Here is a 21,389-nt window from a genome sequence, read left to right as displayed (position 1 = left end):
CTATCAATCATTCATCTTAACATCTCAATTCACAATTACACCAATCCATCACAATCCACACAAATCTTACAATTAACATTATGCCAAGGCCACGCCACATCTGACACAAGTGATACGAGTTAATTTCCTCACTCATCCCACACCATGCCAAGGGCACGCTCGTCCTCGTAGCATCACTTACCCAAGGTTCGTCTCATCCTTGGTCATTAGTGTGAGGAACCACAGTCACATTACAATCCACACAAGTCTAGCAATTAACCCTATGCTAGGGCTGCCATATTTGACATATGTGATGCGTGTTAATTGTCTCACTCATCCCACACTATGCAAGGGTCACGCTCGTCCTTGAAGCATCACTACTCAAGGTTCTTCTCATCCCTGGTCATTAGTGTGAGGTACCACAATCACAATCATAATCATATCCACACAACATCTCATCTCATATCTTAATTCCATATTACATACACAATTCCATATCACATACACAACAGATAAGTCCAACAAAAATAAGGGTTTACACACCCCTCAAGCAATTCACATCTATATCATCAATTTTTATCAAGTAATATAACAATAACATTCATAAATTAATATAATAATTAATGGAATTACCAATTTAATATAATCTTAACATAAATGATAAAACCCCTAATTATTCCAAAACCTAACTCACATACACTTTTCTACAATTTCGTTCTCTCTCCCAAATCATCATTCTTACAAATTAAATATATATTTCTAATCCTCAACACATACAGAATCTAATGGTATCATTAATTCCTCAAACAGAAATATTCTAATTTTTCCAAAACCTAACTTACAGGCACTTTTCTATAATTTCGTTCTCTCTCCTAGAGCATCTTTTTTACAAATTAATCATATATTCGTAGTCCTAAGTGCATACAAAATCACATAAGACCAATAATTCTCCAAATAGAAATAATTATAAAATTACTCATAATCCTAAGGGACTCTTCCTCTACCCAATTCCATCATGTAACTCTACATATAAATAATCCCCTTTTCTCACGTACCTTGACATGTAGAAGCTGAATCTACACAAGATCTGGTTGGTCTCCCTTCCTGGGTTCCCCTCGGTCTGAAGCACAAAGTAGAGGGAAAGAAGAGAGAGCAGAAGAAAAGAAATCAGAAAATGAAAGGTGTGCTTTTTGGGAGTGGCAGAGAGCTCAATTTATAGGCATCAAGCTTTGCCGGAACGGCCCGTTCCAAATCCAGAACGGCCCGTTCTTGACCCTTAAATCACGACAAAAAATCACATCCAGAACGGCCTATTCTCAGAACAGAACAGCCCGTTCTGGGGTGCATTTAAAACTCACAACGGTCATATTTTGGAACGGCCCGTTCTCAACTAAGAATCGTAGGCAAATTTAATGGTTTGGAACGGCCCGTTCCAAATCCGGAACGGCCTATTCCGATCTACCAAAAGTAGGTATATTTAGTAATTTGGAATGGCCCGTTCCGAGCTACTAAATCACCTTAATTGGGCTATTGGCCCCAGTGAAAATTGGGTTGTTACAATTCTCCCCTCCATTATGAAATTTCGTCCCCAAATTTTTGCAATGGTAAACTCCTCGCATGTTGCTTTCTAATTTCTATGCAACCTCACTACCTTATAGATGTACAACTCTATCAATTTCACCAAGGAATGCCTATTATCAACAAGGGTAAGACAAGTAAACTTGGTGAGTCTATCCACTATAATCCAAAAAGGATCAATTTCTTAAGCATCTTAGACAAACCTATAACTAAGGTCTATCTACACACCATCTCGCTTCCAAAATGGGACGTCTAAGTGCTACAAAAATTCCTAAAGACTTCTAGCATACTAAACACGAGTATACAAATTCCTCTACTCCTCTCTTTATCTTAGGCCACCATGCTTCCGCTGCACCACTCTAATACATCCTCTTGAGGTCCCGATACATCTCAATAGCTCCTAAATGAATGTTAAGAGTACTCTTATGTCCTTCCTCTAAAATCATCTTTGTTAATTCAAGGTTACTAAGCACCCAAGTTTGTTCTTGCACCACAAAACAACGTCAATTTCTACTCAGAAATGGTTATCTATACTTCTACCAATCTTCTCCACTTGGTTCCCTACGAAAGGATCTGACTCTTAAGCTTCTCTAATCTCATTCATTAATTCACTAGTCACTTTCAACATAATCAATTCAATGCTCCTAAGGATAATCTCACACACCAAGCATAAGTCTTTAAATTCTTTAATCAAATCCAACCCTTAAATCATCAAAAATGATATATCAGAGGTCATCATAATCGAGGCATCTGCCACAATATTGGTTTTACTTCTATGATTGTAACACCCCAGTTTTCAAAAAGATTATTATTATTATTATTATATGGCATTTGGTCATAATTATTTTAATAATTATAGCGGAATATTATTTTGTATGTTTCAAATAATTATTGTTTTGGACAATTATTTTGTACGTATTAAATAAATATTTTTTATTAGAGTTTTTAAATAAATATTTATATGTTTTAAGAGAAGGTTGATTTTATATGATATTTTGTTATTGAAATTATATTATTATATTTTGGGTCAGATATATATTATTATTATAGAGGAAAAATATTTTATAATATAAATGTATTTATTTTATTTAATTATTTTGAGGAAAAAGAGAAATGAATTAGAAGAGAAGAAAAATGGGTTGGGTTGACCCAGCCCAATGGATTAATTTTAAGAAAGGAGTAAGGTAGTGTTAACCCTATTTTGCCTCATTTGTGTTCTGAAGGGTAAGGGAAAAAAAGAGGAGAAACAAAGAGCTATAAGGAAAAGTACTCAAGAACGATCCTAGATCACACCAAGACCATTCGTCTTCTGCTCATCTAGGTAAGGGGAGTGAGAAACCTCGCTTTGGGTGTGGGAATATCTATTGGTTAGTGGGATTGGCCCCCAATCCTGTGTTTGTTGTATTTTTTTGTATGCTCGTGTATAAGGGGTTTTCCCCAATTGTATCTGTTTCGCCTATAGTTTTCTTATATGTAATTAATTTTATTATTTTAAATGTTTATTGTATGAATTAGAGTGCTTTGTGGGTTCTTGTGGGAACCCTATGAGAAACAGGAAAAATATGAATGTTTTCTATTTTGCCTTCTGATTGTTCTGATGTATTCCTTGTTGAATGAGATGAATGAATGTGTTTAATTTCGCAAATAGATGAGTTTTAATATGGATTAAAGTGTTATGTGAGAATTGTGCATATAAGGTGATAATGTGATAATGATGATGAGATAAAATGATGAAATATGATGATGAAATGTGATGATGAAATGTGATGATGAGATGTGATGATAATAATGTGATATGAGAATGCATAGAGTCTTGATTAACATGCATCATGTGCATAAATGTTTTTAAGGGTACGATATGGAATACACCGCCCGAGAAGGACCCCTAGTATAAAAGCTTTGGGGATTAGTCCTTGGGGATAACTCGGTTTGAAAGTCTCAGTCTCGCCCATTGTGTGCATGGAATGTATCTTGCGCGATTTAGCTATCCCGACGAGACTCTGGTAGTATGTCCTTCTAGTGAGAGTGCGCAGAGGGTGTGACACTACAAAAAAAAAGGATTTTAGCGACCACAAAAATCAGTCGCTAAATTACTTAAATCGGTCGCTATTTACTTTCACGACCGAATTAGCGACCGATTTGAAGTAGTTTCAAAAACCCTGGTCGCAAAGTTGTTTAGCGACCGATTTAACAACCTTTTTTTGGGTCACTAATTGGTCACTACAATTATGATCGCCATAGTATATGAGGACCAAATTAGCGACCGAAAAAAAGGTTGTTAAATCGGTCACTAAAATGTGTTATTTATTTTTAAAATTTTAAATAATGATTTTCTTTTCCGTCGCTAAGTCGGTCGCTAACAATTTTTAAAATAAAAAATTATTTTTAATTTCGGTCGCTAAATCGGTCGCTAAATTTTATTATTTTAAAAAAAATAATTTTCATTTCGGTCACTAAGTATTTTTTTTTAATTTTTTTTTAAATAATTTCTGATTCAGTCGCTAAATCGATCGCTAAATTTTATTATTTTTAAAAATAATTTTCAATTCAGTTGCTAAATCGGTCGCTAAATTTTATTATAATAAAAATTAATTTTTTTTCAGTCGCTAAATCAGTCGTTAAACATAATTTTATTTTTGAAAAAAAAAACTGATTTTTTTTTGTTACTAGGCTTACTTTATTTTTAGACATGATCGCTAATTTTATACCTTAAACACTATATATTTTATTTTTATTTTCATTTTGAACCTGTTTAACAATGAAACAATAACACTCGTACCAAAATAAAAAATAAAACAAGTTCCTTTGCTACAAAAAAAATTGATCCATATTTTACTCCAAACAAAGATAAACGTAAACTAAATTGCAAACCATTAAAAGAAATAATCCTCTAGTATGCAAGATGCACTCTTGAATTTAAAAGAAAAATAAAAAGGACAAGTATACAAACCACAATATTTTAACATATAAAAAGATGGTGCTTTACTACATCAAAAACAATATTGATAAGTCTTGGTTTGTCAAGTTACAAAGTAGACCAACACAACCCAGCAGCTCAAATTGTTGCTCCTCTAATGCCATAATTCTTCTAATATAGACCCAGCAAAACGCAAAAACATATATACAAAGTAGTGTAGTTAAGAAGACAAACATGAAGAAGAACCGGTAGTTACGCTGCATAACAATCATGCAAGCAATTAGGATATACATACATATTCAAGAATGACACGTAGCAAATGATAACTGAAAAGTAATCAGAACTAAAGAAATAATGAAAATGAAGAATTCATCAAGAATGAACAAAAATTCAAGCTGCAAACTGAAAAGAAAACTAAGCCCCCTATATTAAGGAATCAACTCTATAGCTAGATTATATGATGCATTACCAACTATAATAACTTAAAAGCAAAATATAACACTTAAAACTAAAAAAAGCTGGACTGAATTTATTTATGTAAATCAAGAACTGCATTATTTGTAAAGTCGGCATTTGGTCCACTATTATTGCTTAATTAAAGCATTAAATTTACCCCTCTTCTGACCAACCTGGTAAATTTTGTTTGAGGGAACAAGACCAACATGAACACAAAGGGGGTGAGGAAATACGGCAAGGGGAGGAGGAAATACGGCAACTGGAGGAGAAGTAATGAGCCTTTTGTGAGCCCCTATATGATACATTATAATAGTTGTTAGAATATTAGGATTCTTATTCTTTTAGGAGACTTATTGTTTAGTAGTCTTATTTAGCTGGGCTAGTAATAAAATTCACAACAGTACTATTTGGCCTATAATATTATTATTATAATTAATTTTAAATTTTATTTTGCAAGAATTTAATTATAGTAAGAAATTAATACTGCTTTTTTACAAATTATTGAAATTTAAAATTGTAGTAAGAAATTTCAATTCTAAGCCAAAAGTAAAATAAACAAGATATTTGAAATTAGAAAACCCAAATCAAACAGTAAGCTTTATTACTTGCTCAATTTCATGCCCCAATTAATGAAGAGATTTTTAAATTCTTCTACAAAAAATGCTTTCCCATTTTCTGACCAGCCAATTGATTAATCAACACATGATATTTGAAAGTTGACAAGTTGAATCAGGAAAAAAAAACTACCTCTTAGTTGTTTGCTTAATGGAAATACACTCTTACTATTCTGCTTATATGATATGATACCACTAAATACCAGAAAAAAGCATGTTACAAAATCTTGAACCAACCAAGAAAAATGCAGGAAATGTTGATCTAGAAATGAAGATTAGAGAGAACTACCCATTTCTTGTTCATTCAAACCAAGAAGTATTTTTTAAATGCACAGAGTAGGTACCTCCAAAATATTTAATCTGAATATAATAATGAACATATGACAGATTAAGCCATAATAAACATGGGTTGCAACCACACACAAAAATTGCAGTAAAAAGGAAATATAAGATTAATGCCTATTCCAAATTGAATGACTCAATACCAACTATTGTCTCAGCATTATTAATTATTTCTACATATTGTCATTGTGAAAATGGAATTGAGTTAATGGTCAAGCTTACTCACTGCATATTTACATGCTCGGCAAAGAGATTCCATTGTTCTCATGTCCCAAGCACGACTGGCACCATGATCAGTATAAACATGTTTTAGATAAACATGCTTCAAAAAATAAAAGAAATGATAGACGTCACATAAGCAATTAAAGACTACTTACATATCAAAAATAATCTTAAAATTTTCTGGCAGTCTGAAATCAGAACAAAATCATATTGAATAATGATTGATGTATCAGATAATAAAAACTTTAAAAATTGCCAACTTGCCTCCTCAGGCAAGAGCCCTTTAGGCCTGAGGCACTTCTATTTAAAAGAATGAGGACAGTGATGATTGAATTCTCGACCACATGGTCATAGGGACTCTGATGTTATGTCAAGAATCAACTATCACCAAAAGGGCACTTCTATTTAAAAGAATGAGGACAGTGATGATTGAATTCTCGACCACATGGTCATAGGGACTCTGATGTTATGTCAAGAATCAACTATCACCAAAAGGCTTAAATTGATGGTTGAAGGCTTACAAAAGGCTTTATATCAAACAAGAATCATATAAAATCTAAAGTTAAAATTAATAATTTGATCCATCAAATATTCTGTCTCAGTTAACAGGCCACAACAAAAATAATGGAAATAAATTATTTCCATTATGAATCAAATAAACACACCATAGACAAGAGTAGTATGAAATGAAACATTCAAACAAAAGTGGCATGATGGAGTGCTCACCCATCAATTGCAGCCACAAGAAGCCAACCAAACATCCCAACAATACCATTTCCATGCCCTTTCACTTTCCGCGCAGCTGCAATGGCCACAGCCTTGTTCTTGAAAACTTGATAGAAATAATAGTAAATGCCCTGATAACATTTAAAATAAGCATTTAGATAACAACCCCACAGAAAAGCACATCACGTATCACATTTTAGACATGTTTTGATAAACTTTTCATACACTTATATACCAGGGGAAAATAAAAAGATGAAATGAATAAAAATTTTCTCATTAAGTTATAATACAACTTATAAAAAAATTCACCTCCGTCTGCACCACAAAAACACACACAAAAAAAAATTAACCAGACAAACTAAAATAAAAAAAGATGCAAAACGCAAAACGCAAAATGCAAGACGCAAAATGCACGAGCCACTCGCAATGTCCCTGCAGTCCCTCCTTGTTCAACACTTTGACCGCTACAGGTAGCCATTTGAGTCCCACTCTCACGTTCTCATCAATGTAGCCTTTGTAAACGGTTCGAACCCTCCCTCGCCGAGGATGTAGTTGCCGCGGAAGCTCTTCGTTATGGTCTCCAACTCGTACAGCGTGAACGCGATCACGTGCGTGTAGAGCAGCGTGAACGGTCGATTCGGCGTTTTCTAGGGTTTGGAGAAAGAGATTCGGTGCGGGAGGAGCATCCACCGGCTCCCCTGCGGTGTCAGCGGGCGAAGGCAGTGAGAGACACATTGAATTCAGCGACGAGGTTGAAAAATTAGGCACGATTTTGGTGAGGAAAGCGCGTTGAATTGGGAGAATGAGAAAGCGTTGGGGTTTTAAATTAGGGAAAAGAAATTGGTGTGGGAGTTAGGGTTTTGAAAGAAGGAAGAAGAAGAGGGAAGGTGAAAAGCGTTTAAAGAGAGAGAGAAAGGGTTTGAAATGAGAGGGAAAAAACTAAAATAGATTTTTAGTGTGCGGAGAGTTTTGGCACCAAAACTTATTTTGAGGAAAGTGACACAATCGCGCGCTCAAACCCTATCACCAAAACTGTTACTGTACTTATTTCCCTACCCCGCCCATTTCACAACTATTTATATTAAAATCATTCATTAATTAATTAATGACCATCACATTAAAATATTAAATGCATTTATTAAATTATATATCTATGGTAAATTGACTAGATTTATTTTGATGTAATATAAGATAGGATCCATTTTTTTAAACTTAAAAGCAAGTGTTTTTAAATAAATATTTAAAAATAACAATTCTTTAATTAGTAGATGAGAGTTATTTCTTTAAAAAAAACACAAAACTGTTTATTGAAAAAAAACAAACACATTAAAACCTAAAAAGGTACTTATTTTATTAAAATATTATAAGAATTTTTTTAAAAAAAATAGACCTATATTTTAAAAACTTAAATGCACTTTTATGTATAAAAAAATTATAATTGAAAAATTTTAGTCTTTCAAAATATTTCAATTATTATTAAACATGATATGTGAATGTTTTAACATATTTAACAATTATGGTGTGTTTGGATGAGAAATTTTACAAATTCAAAGAATTTCAAATTTTTGGTATTTGAATTATTTTGATTTCAATTTCTATCATTCTTAAAATATTTTGTTTGGATAAGTCAGTTCAAATTTCTTAAATTTTAAATTGTTTAGTTAGATATGATAATTTGATTTTATTATGATAAAATTAATTTTAAAAATATATTTTTATGTGAACATTTTTAAATTAAATTTTATAAAAATAAATATTAACTCATTTTTAAATCTTTAATAATTTTAAAAAATAATATTATATAATATTTAATAATTTTAAAAATATTTTTTAATATTCAATAATTAAAAACATGAAGAGATAAGATAAAATATATGAGTGAAATAAGAAAAAAAAATATGAGTAATTTCAAATTCTTACTTTTTTTGAAAATTTGAAATTTTACTATTTTAAAAGTTTTTACAAATGTATGAATTTCAAATTCTTTATAATTTCTCTATCCAAACAAGGTATTTTACTTCAAAGAAGTTGAAATTATTCAAACAAATGAATTACTTAATTCAAATTTTTTATCCAAACATAGTATTAAGGTATTGAGGTAATGATTTATTTAATATTTTTAGTATTTAAAATGTTGAGAAAATTTGTCTTTTATCTCTCAAATTTATAACTGAATTTTTTTTTAGTCTTTGTAATTATGAAAATAGGTTATACATTTCACATGGTATTTCACATGGTATCATTAAATAAAATAAAATATTTCAAAATATGGCTGTTGTTGAATCAGTTTCCCATGGTGGGATCATATTCATATACAATAATAGAATCATGTCTCCTTAAAGAAGCAATATCTACCTCAAAGTAGTATGAGCATAATTGAAAATAGATGGTATAACGTATTCTAATAAATAATTGATCTCATGTGTTATTAGTGTATATATTTATATATACATTTTTTATTTTATAATTTTTATTTATTAAACTAATGGAACATTAATTATATTTTATCAATTTTAGATTTGTTTGATAAATTTTTATTAATCCTTATATAAGCCAATTATTTTTAATTTGATCGAACTAGCATGTTTATATCAATTGAACTAGATGTTTAAGTCAATTTTGAAAATAATAATTAAAATAAAATAAGATTTATGAAAAGAAGTTTATTTACCTTAACAAAATTGGAAAGAACAATAAATTATGTATTTTCATATTATCTAATAATATAATAAAATATTAAGCATGATAAAAGAGAAATAAATTTCTCAAGAGAAAAATAAATAAATTTTCTAGATAAACTATTATTTAAATTAGTCTAATTTTTTTTATAAAAAAGATTCAATTAAAAAGATTATTATTTAATTTTCTTTTATAGCATTATGTTTCTCATTTTTTAATACATCATGATATATTAATTGTCCATTTTAAATTATATATTTTTTATTATTTTAAAAAAATAATTTTATTGGGAGGATAATGATTTTTATTTCTTATCATTAATATTTTTATCATTATAAAAATAATATTATATATTTTTATATTTGCTTTCAATTAAAAGAAAAATATTTTTGAATTTTTTTAAAAAAATTTTATTTAGCGACCGATTTTAATTTGGTCGCTAAAATTATTATAAATAATAATATTTTTATTTTTTTAGCGACCGATTTTAATGTGGTCGCTAAAGTTATTATAAATAATAATTTTTTTTATTTTTTTTAGCGACCGATTTTGAATTGGTCGCTAAAATTATTTTAAATAATAATTTTTTTTTATTTTTTTAGCGACCAAATTAAAATCTGTCGCTAGTTATTATAAATAATAATATTTTTTATTTTTTTAGCGACCGATTTTAATTTGGTCGCTAAAATTATTATAAATAATAATTTTTTTATTATTTTAGCGACCAAATTAAAATCGGTCGCTAAAAAAATAACAAATATTATTATTTATAATAATTTTAGCGACCAAATTAAAATCGGTGGCTAAAGTTATCATAAATAATAATATTTTTTTATTTTTTTAGCGACTGATTTTAATTTGGTCGCTAAAATTATTATAAATAATATTTTTTTTTATTTTTTAGCGACCGATTTATAATTTGGTCGCTAAAATTATTATAAATAATAATATTTTATTCTTTTAGCGACCGAAACCGTTCCGTCGCTATTTTAACCAATAATTGTTATTTTAGCGACCAATTTAGCGACCGTTTATTGGCCACTAAAAAAATTGGTCGCTAATTCGGTCGCTAAATAAGATTTTCAACTAAATTGGATTCGGTCGCTAATTAAGTCGCTATTAGCGACGGAAAAAAATCGGTCGCTAATTTCGGTGGCTAAATTGGCTTTTTTTTGTAGTGTAACCCGGTATGTACTCCTAGACTACTCTTCGTGTATTGCTAGCGGCAATATGCCATGTGATATGTTACTAGCGCCACATGCATGATAAAATGTGGTCCGTGTCCATACATGTGCATTTTAATGTTATATGAAAAATTGATATGTCTTGGATGAGTGAGATGTGATATTGTTATTAATCTATCTATGCTATACATGTTTTGTTTGTGTTTGGCTATCTATTCCTACATTGTGAGCCGAGTGAGATGTTTCTCACTCTTTTTTATTTGTGTTACTTTCCTTTGACCATTATACAGGTGATTATCAGCATGAGGCTGAGGATGTTGGTGATGAAGCTTAGGCTTCTATGTGGGCTTTGCTCTGATAGGACATGTGACATCGGGGCGTAAATAAGATTAGATTAGGGTATTATTTCTATTAAATTATTTTGGAAACTTTAGTTTTATTTCTTTGTAATTTTCGTTGATTATGTTATTTGTTTAAGTTATGGATGTGGTGCTCTCTATCTGAACATATTTGGTATTTTTCATAATGAAGGATTATGTTATTCTAATTTTATTATTTATGTGTTATGGTAAGCGGGGTAGAGGGTGTAACAATGATCATCTCTAAAGATCAAGCACCTAAGCGTAAGTTCACTAGGTAAACATATCAGATCTCTAAGTTCACCACTCCATCTACACCCAAGTCAAACTCTTATCCATCACCCTATCCTATAGCCTCATATCTTGTCACCAAAATGAATCAACTAATTATGCTTCTCCAATTTCCTTCAACAATCCATTCGTTACTCAAGTCATACTTAGCTCACACTACTAACTTATAAGCCAAACTTAAGTCTCTAATTTGAGCCAAAAAGATTCATCTCTCTAATCATAAGGGAAGATAAATATAAAGGTTTCCTACACAAAACATCAGTCACCACAATGGCTTTGGCCAAATAATAAATAAGATCAAAATCTTATTCCTTAAGAAATTCCAACTATTTTTTTTTATCTCATATTTAACTCCTTTGGTCAAAAGATATTTAAGGTTCTTATGATCACTAAATACCTCAAGCTTAGAATCATATAGGTAGTGTCTCCAAATCTTAGTATAAATGTTAAAATCGCTAACTCAAGGTCATGGGTAAGGTAATTCTTTTCATGAATTCTCAATTTCCTAGAAGCATAAGCTACTATTGTTCCTTCTTGCATCAACACTCTGCCCAAACCTATCTTAGAAGCATAACTATATACCACAAAAGACTTACTAAAATCTAGTAGTATTAACACTAGTCAATCTTTCGTTAAGAATTTCAAAACTACTATCGTACTTACTATCCCCCACAAGGACAACACTCTTCCTAGACGACCTAGTCAAAAGTAATGTTATCTTAGAAATTTACTCAATAAATCTCTAATAGCAAGAAAACTCCTAACCTTACTAACTAACTTAGGTATCTCCCACTTAAGGACAAATTCTACCTTAAATAGATCAATATTATACATCCGCTAGAAATTACAAGACCTATAAAATTCACTTCATACAATCAAAAATCACACTTAGATAAATTAGCATAAAGTTGTCTTGGATATATTCTTACACTCAATTCCAATATGATGATATCACACCCTAAGGTCAATCTTACTAAACACATAAACACTCGATAATTGATCCATAAGGTCATCTATCCTCATATCAACATACATGCATATCAAATCGTATTAGAATACCTACTTTAAACCTTCATATATACCATCCCTAAGCATGTACGAATCAATCATCGTTTACACCATATATCATGTACATGAACCAACCTTACCACATAGCATCATATCATCTTAAACAACCTCTTAATGACAACACCTCAAAACATCATATCCAAATCTATTTTTATCCTTGCTATGCTTAACAACTCAAAAACATCATGACAACATATACCTACCTTCAACAACTGTCAAAGCAAAAGACACACAGAGAGTTATACTCATCCAATGATCTCAAACCTATCTCAAAAGAAAGCTAGGAGAATAAGCTATAACTCTTATGAAGACATAGGATTCTAAAAGGATCATCTTCTTAGCTAAAATTTTAAAAAACTACAACAGATATATTCAAGGCTTACAGCTAGACCTCTAATAACTAAAGCAATTATAACTGAAGTTCTAAACATCCATTTTACTTGATTCCAGTTCCATTGGAAGGATAACGTCTAAAGCTACAACTTTAATAAAGACCACAAAATCTAATTCTGTCAATGTAGCGCTTGTACTGGCACAACAAAACTGTCGTGCAAACATCCCCTACATTAGACAACAATAGTGTATCAACATCTAAGGCTACAAAAATACTTCAACCCTTCCAAACTCACTCATTTCCACCTCAAACTCATATCCAATCTTTTCACTACAATTCTAAACCAAAACAACTCACACATTCGGCACAAAAGACTTATAACTAAAATAAAATCCTTATGCAACCTAACCCCTAACTAGGTTAATATGAAAGTATCAAAACTTAAGGAAATCACCAACACTTTGACCTTTCATCAAGAATACTTAAAGCTCTAATGCTCAACACATAACCTCTTGGATTCAATCATTACAATTATAGCTTTCAGAAACTCCACCAATTGTAAACTCTTAATACACTCGACAAATCAATGTCTTACCCACATCCAAGGTTCTAATAGTTCTAGTTGGTTAGCACAAGGCTTCGTCCACTATTACTGGCACATATGCTCACAACACGAGCGATACCACTCAACCACTACGTCTTACATAAGCAAGAAGTATCAAAACAAATAAGCAATCATGAATAGCATCAACTAAGCTATATCATGTCTTTCAGCCAAATTATGAGAAAATAATCTAAGTGTAAGCACAACACTAACAATACCAGAGAAACATCATCATCATTATCATCATCATAACGCAAAACATTGTTAGAGTACACACAATTAAATAACAACAAACAAAATCAATCATCATACTAACATATCAATACATTCCACAATCAATTCATTCTATCATTCATCTACCAAACAAGCATAGTAGACTCATAACTCACGACCGATTGGATCGACCTGCTCTGATACCACTAAATGTGACACCCTTACTACCCCAACACATATATAAATAAATCTTGTAAATAAACTAAAGAATAAAATATTCAACGTTGGTAAAGGTTCAGATAAAACCTTCATAAATAACCAAAATAATTAAAAAATGAAATTTAGAAAGTAAAACTTGAGAGTTTACAAAATTCTTTCAAAAGAGAAGTTATAACTCTAAATACATATAAAAATCTATCCTAGAATTCTCTGCCCCGTTGTCACAATATCACAGCACACCCACAACTCGATGGTTGACATTCTAGATGCCACTCAAAGTTGGATCTTCCTCACCTAAAACATCTACAAATTGTACGGTGAGAAAAGAAAATATTTATATATAAATGACACAAGGAAATCCATAACATCATCTCATCATAACTTGGAATGTTATTTACAAGCATTTCTATAGATATATCATCATTCTATCAATCATTCATCTTCACATCTCAATTCACAATTACACCAATCCGTCACAATCCACACAAATCTTACAATTAACACTATGTCAAGGCCACGCCACATCTGACACAAGTGATACAGGTTAATTGCCTCACTAATCCCACACCATGCTAGGGGCACGCTCATCCTCGTAGCATCACTTACCCAAGGTTCGTCTCATCCCTGGTCATTAGTGTGAGGAACCACAGTCACATTACAATCCACACAAGTCTGGAAATTAACCCTATGCCAGGGCTGCCATATTTGACATAAGTGATGCGTGTTAATTGCCTCACTCATCCCACACTATGCCAGGGGCACGCTCGTCCTTGAAGCATCACTACTCAAGGTTCGTCTCATCCCTGGTCATTAGTGTGAGGTACCATAATCACAATCATAATAATATCCGTACAACATCTCATCTCATATCTCAATTCCATATTACATACACAATTCCATATCACGTACACAACAAATATGTCCAACAAAAATAAGGGTTTACACACCCCTCAAGCAATTCAAATCTAGATCATCAATTTTTATCAAGTAATATAACAATAACATTCATAAATTAATATAATAATTAATGGAATTACCAATTTACTATAATCTTAACATAAATGATAAAACCCCCAATTATTCCAAAACCTAACTCACAGGCACTTTTCTACAATTTCGTTCTCTCTCCCAAATCATCATTCTTACAAATTTAATATATATTTCTAATCCTCAACACATACAGAATCTACTTGTATCATTAATTCCTCAAACAGAAATAATCTAATTTTTCCAAAATCTAACTTACAAGCACTTTTCTATAATTTCGTTCTCTCTCCTGGAACATCATTTTTACAAATTAATCATATATTCGTAGTCCTAAATGCATACAGAATCACATAAGACCAATAATTCTCCAAATAGAAATAATTATAAAATTACTCATAATCCTAAGGGACTCTTCCTCTACCCAATTCCCTCATGTAACTCTACATATAAATAATCCCCTTTTCCCCCGTAGCTTGATATGTAGAAGCTGAATCTACACAAGATCTGGTTGGTCTCCCTCGTTGGGTTCCCCTCAGTCTGAAGCAGAAAGTAGAGGGAAAGAAGAGAGAGCAGAAGAAAAGAAATTAGAAAATGAGAGGTGTGCTTTTTGGGAGTGGCAAAGAGCTCAATTTATAGGGATCAGGCTTCGCCGGAACGGCCCGTTCTGGACCCTTAAATCACGACTAAAAATCACATCCAGAACGGCCCGTTCTCAAAACAGAAAGTCCCGTTCTGGGGTGCATTTAATACTCACAACGGTCATATTTTGGAACGGCCCGTTCTCATCTCTGGAACGACCCGTTCTCACCTCTGGAACAACCCGTTCTCAACTAAGAATCGTAGGCAAATTTAATGGTTTGGAACGGCCCTTTCCGGTCTACCAAAAGTAGGTATATTTAGTAATTTGGAACGGCCCGTTCCAATTTTGGAACGGCCCGTTCCGGGCTACTAAATCACCTTAATTGTGGTTTCGTTTCTGGGATGTCTAGCGATTCTGTCAGCTGTAGTGGAGTTCCATTCAACAACACCACATCACTTCGAATGTTTCCATCCTTGGGTGTCAGATGGTATTCTTCCCTCGTAGTCATTGGTACTCTTCCTGGTACCGTCTCAAAGACAGGGTACAAATTCATGTCATCAACGAAGGATACATTGAAAGTAGTGGAATTGGACATGTTTATATGTCGCACAGTGATACCGGGCTGAAATTAAGGAGAACAACAAGTGATTATTGAATAAGACAAATAGGATTAAGAACAAATGGCACACATTGACCTTAAAACGATATAGAAACTTCTTAGTTTTACTTTATTTAAGTAGTTTTCTGCAAATCATTGTTACAGTTTATGATATGATAATTATGTTTCAGTAGCATGATGTTGTTAATGTTTGTACGAGTAGTTTTATTTTTCATGAAGAGCAATAAAAAAATATAGAAAAAATAGACAAGACATTTTGAGATAAATGAGCTTACCCCTTTCTTGGAACAATGAGCGTATGCACGTAAAAATGGTGATCCTTCGTGAGAAACTGAAAGGACTTTGCTTCCCATGAGCCGATGCCACAAAAGTGCTCTAATCAATCGAAAGGGGTTATGATTAGAAAGACATGTGAATTGATAACTATGTCTTGATAAATTTGGATGTTTGATAATTTTTTTGTAGAATATTAACTTGAAAATTATAACAATTAAAGCATATTGATTGTCCAGGCTAAGGTAAGTTCTAAATGAATTGGATATTCATCAGTATAGTAAGTGCCTTTCACACACACATGACATGACTTACCCATAATAATTCGGGTTAGGGATGAAGGTTGTTATGTTTAGCAGGCCATAGTTTCCTCCAACCAGAGTTTGTCTACAATAAACCTTGTGGTTTAAGGTTGATGTCATGCCTAATTGGTCCAAGTACCTAGTTATTAAGTTAAATTATTTTAAAATACATATATATATTTATATATAAATATATATTTGACGATTTTGAAGAGGAAGCAAAAAACTCAATTCATTGGCATATTAGACTAACCAAAACCCATTAACAAAAGTGTGAGACACATCTTTGCTACCACTATTATAAGCTCCTCCAGCTTCCCCAACCCATGGTGCTGCCCATGGCGTGAATTCCTTGACTGCTTGAGCAACACTTTTGAAAGTTTCAGCAACTTGGCTCAAGTAATATGGGTCTTGAATCTTGTTGATAATATCCTTGTCAACACCTTTAAAACAAAAACCAATCATTAAGAGCTAGCAAATTAGTGAAATGTGTGTTATGGCTATTGTCCAAAAGTAGAATATATATATATATATATATATATACACACACGCATATATACATACCAGCACCAAGGTTGTAAATATGGTGGGTCACTCCATCAACCACACCAGGCCCAACATTCAGTAAGAAGCTTTGAAACCACTCCTTACCATAGAAACCACCAGGGCCTAACACTTTAGGCCTTCTAGAAATATCAGGGTATAGTAGATTAACTATACGTCTAAGCCTAGTAATGTCTTTAGCATATTGAACACTGTCTACTCTGGCTCCAATCCCCGCAGCACATAGCTCATTTCCTATTAAGCACCATCAATCATAATGCACATGGGATAGATCGAGGAAAATAAAAAATAATTTACGTGTGTGTGTATATGTCATTCAAATATCAAAAGCAGAATATAAATTACTCAAGGCTTTAATTTAGCTACCCAATTCATATGAATCTATTTTGTATCCTTTTGATATTGTGTACTTCATAAGACTTATGGCATTTTTTGGATTCCAGTTTCCCACCCAATTTAACTTGTCTTCCACAGAATTTTTCTTTCCAGTGAGAGCATTCAAGCCAAAAATTAACTTCACTCTAAAAAATAAATAAACAAAACAATCATAGATGCATGTGAGAATTGAATGTAGCATGCTAGTAACATATATCATAGTACGATGTGTTGAGAAAAGAATGGTAAGTAGTTAAACAAGTACCCATTTTTGTTAAAAATGTCATGTACTTCATACCATCTCATTCTGGGAAGACATGCTGTGCTGAAACCAAAAAGACCACCTTCTTTCTTTTTTGAAATGGGGACATTTCTTTTGCTTCCCAAATTGATAAACAATTTGATCTTCCATTGAACCTCCTAATCTGATCCTTAGGGGATTAAAAGCTGCCAAAGTTCGGAATGATAAAAAATGTGAAATTCATAAATTGATATTGTCTACCCATGATTATATGATATATGTTACACATCGGACCAATAAAATGCCACATCTTGCCTCGACTTAACTAAAGCATGAGGACAATGAAAAATTATCGATACAAAAACAAATAGCCTAAAAGGGCCAACAATATTTTTTTGCATGTATTTTCTTTTTAAAATAATCATATGATTAGAGCTGAGAAAAATAGAACTTACCCTTGATGGCATTTGATAGAAATTTGTTACTTAAGTCCTACAAAAGTTGACAAAACAAAACATGGGACAACTAGTTAAATTTTTTTATTCAAATTATGTAAGACAAAAATATGTATGTGCATTGGTGCCTAATGTTAAATACCAAATTCAAAATGCCTGTTTGTCCCCAGGGGCAGTCGTTGTAGTTGCACTTATTAGTAGGCCACCAGTCACCCCTTTAACTACGATTTTCACGTCTTCTGCTGAAGACAAGGAAAATAATAAAAGAACAACATAACATAGAGTTACTTTCACATCCATTATGAGAAGTGATAGAAAAGAAACACTGGAAAATCACACCAAGTCATTGGAATTTATGCAACTTTTATATTCTTGCCACTTGCCAATATTAGTCGACCTAATCACTTATTTTACGCAAGTTTTACCTGTTTTTGTTTGTCTTAAATTGTTTTAAGAATCATGTATCTAGTCGTTAGTTTTCTAGAAATTCAATCATTTTGTGCTTTAATCTATCTGTATTTTTATCTGCAACGATATTCCTATATCAATTTTGTCTTTAACACGAAACCCTTTTTCTTAATAAAAGTAAAATTCTGGTCAAACATATGCCATATAAGACTTTATTAGCAAAAATTGCTGGCTAACAATTGTTTTTTTGTTATTTTCAATAACGGTTTAATTTATATGCAAGTATTGGCAAACTTTAGGATAAGTCCTATTAGTTACCTTTCTTAACTGATTGTGTCTTTTGAAAAAACCAACTAATTTAGGGATATTAATTATAATTACTATCTCCCTTAAGTATTATGTTGAAAAATTAAACTTTTTGCCTAATAACAAATCATATATCAAATATGACTTTTAAGATAGTTGCTATAATAAAATTCAAAAAGTTTTATCATACATACGTATATAGTAATACGTGATTGAATAACGATGTATAAAATGTTTAACTATAATCTCATTGCATTTTAGTTAAATTCACATTTCTCTCATCCAACATATTTCTCTAAAACCAAATAATTTATGCGTTGATGGTGTAAATATTGACTTTTACACCAATCCTACATTAGAATCATATATGGCATGTTGATTGACTCTAATAATAATCAACCTAAAAGTTACATTTATATTATCATTATTTCCGATTAGTTGACAATACAAATTTTTTTACATCAATTTGTTTAATACTTTAAATAAAACAAATACTAACAAGTGCTCAAGATATTGGAAAACGAAATAATTAACGATGAACACAAAATACTTATGACATAGGAATATATTCATTGAAATCATTTATAATTATTTTTAGATATATTTTATGTTCAAATTCTCATATTAGATTTAGAACATACACAATTTTATAATTAGGATACGTTCTAGACATGATATTTTAATTATTAGAAAAGAGGTACAAAAAGTAGTCATTTATATATTATGTGATTTTCAAATTAAAATTAGTGTGTATATAGTTTTTAAATTAGAATTGATTGAGTTTTCATAAAAAGACATTTATTGTGCCCATGAAGGACATCATCCTTACAATTCATTTTTTCTTTATTTATGGGTTGTCTGTCTATATTTTCAGATTGTATATATATTTGTTGAGTTTTTAAATTCTACAACATTTTTTGTCACATTCCATTTCTTCTTTTTTTATTATCATCACATTTGTGGTAAACCATCTCTACTTTTATGTTGATTTCCTTATGTTTTACATAAAAACGTTTTTAATTATTATATTAGTGTATGAATACTTATACGTATTCTATTTTTTAAATTTCTCTTTTAATTATTTTTAGATGTTTTGTTCACTATCTTGTTGTGTTTAGACTGTTTTTTTGGACGTTTAGAACTTCGATGACTTTTTTTGTTTTGCATTTTTGACATTTTTTAGGATAAATTTTCAACTTTAGGGTCTTCTTTGAAGTGTTCTCTTAGATGGAGTGGTATGGGAATAAATAGAAGAATCGTTCACAAGATAAAAACGCAGGAAGTTAGAAAAAGGAGTCAAATATTGGAGATAAAACCAAGAAAAGGATAAACCAAGAAATGATGTTCTTTCCACAAGGAAGAGCTCCTTGATGAAAGAACTTAAGGAGTCACACTGTCATAGAGTGAACCCAAGACTTTTGAAGAGAGAATCAACAATGATTTTGCTGACAATGATTAAAAGTAACATAGGATTACAAGGTTTCTCGTATATATAGACTAACCTAGCTTACAAAGCAAGATAAGCAAACCACGGTAAGAAATGAACCAAGGTTACCAACCAAGCTAAGATGGTGCACCCCAAAATTGAATTTGATTTCAAATATTAGGCGCCAACTCTCATGGATCTAGGATGTGACATGCTCTACCCTACATACCTTAACACATAAATAATAAAATTTGAATATAACACAATCTTTCATTTTTAAAATACCAAACATGTTCAGATAAAGAGCACCACATCCATGACTTAAACAATAACATAATCAGTGGAATTTACAAAAGAAATGAGGCTAAGGTTTTCAAAATAATTTAATAGAAACAACATCTTGATCTAATCCTATTCATCCACATCTCGATGTCACATGTCCTATCAAAGCAAAGCCCAACGTTGAAGCCTAAGCTTAATCACCAACATCCTCAGCCTCATGCTGATGATCACCTGTATAACAACTAAAGGAAAACAACACAAAAAAAGGGAGTGAGAAACATCTCACTCTAGCTCACGGTGTAGGAATACACACCCGATAGCCAGACACAAATAAGACATGTATATGTAAATAGAATAGATAGATTAACAACAATATCACATCCCACTCATCCAAGACATAAAAATCACTTTAACATATAACATTAAACTGCACATGTAATGGACACGGACTACATATTATCATGCATGTGGCGCAAGTAACACATCACATGGTGCATTGCAGCTAGCAACACACATAGAGTAGTCTAGGAGTACATGCCAGGTCATACCCTTTGCGCACTCTCACTAGAAAGATATACTACCAGGGCCTAGTCGGGAGAGCTAAGTCGTGCAAGATACATCCCATGAACACAATGGGCGAGACTGAGACTTACAAACCGAGCTATCCCCAAGGACTAATCCCCAAGCTTTTACACAGGGGGCCTTTCCTAGCAGTGTATGTGACACCCTTACTACCCCAACACATTGTAACTTTACAAATAAATATTTTAAATTTCGGTAAAAGGG

At 31.8% G+C, this 21,389-nt stretch overlaps 1 protein-coding gene and 1 pseudogene across 6 annotated transcripts; both read right to left on the bottom strand.

Annotated features, from left to right (window-relative positions):
* Positions 1 to 18,481, bottom strand: part of LOC109790951 (heparanase-like protein 2) — a 33,423-nt pseudogene extending 14,942 nt beyond the window's left edge.
* On the bottom strand, positions 4,431 to 7,884 carry LOC145955721 (uncharacterized). Of its 6 annotated transcripts, XM_083070797.1 has the most exons (5): positions 6,835 to 7,884; positions 6,264 to 6,296; positions 6,113 to 6,167; positions 5,104 to 5,222; positions 4,431 to 4,731 (listed from the first exon to the last, which is right to left on the bottom strand). In XM_083070797.1, exons 1-5 carry the CDS (start codon positions 6,867 to 6,869, stop codon positions 4,695 to 4,697), a joined length of 279 nt encoding a protein of 92 aa, XP_082926923.1. In that variant the 5' UTR covers positions 6,870 to 7,884; the 3' UTR covers positions 4,431 to 4,694. The 6 variants fall into 6 exon arrangements, 3 of the variants coding, with proteins under 3 accessions (XP_082926923.1, XP_082926924.1, XP_082926922.1); XR_014432390.1 differs by lacking the exon at positions 6,264 to 6,296 and having other exon boundaries at positions 6,113 to 6,208; XM_083070798.1 differs by lacking the exon at positions 6,264 to 6,296 and having other exon boundaries at positions 6,835 to 7,878.
* Positions 18,482 to 21,389: the final 2,908 nt, after the last annotated feature.

Source organism: Cajanus cajan, chromosome 3 (genome assembly GCF_000230855.2).
Source record: "Cajanus cajan strain Asha chromosome 3, NIPB_CcT2T_4, whole genome shotgun sequence".
Taxonomy (NCBI): domain Eukaryota; kingdom Viridiplantae; phylum Streptophyta; class Magnoliopsida; order Fabales; family Fabaceae; genus Cajanus; species Cajanus cajan.
The sequence above is the reverse complement of the archived record's forward strand: the minus strand, read 5'-3'. Positions and strand labels throughout refer to the sequence as shown.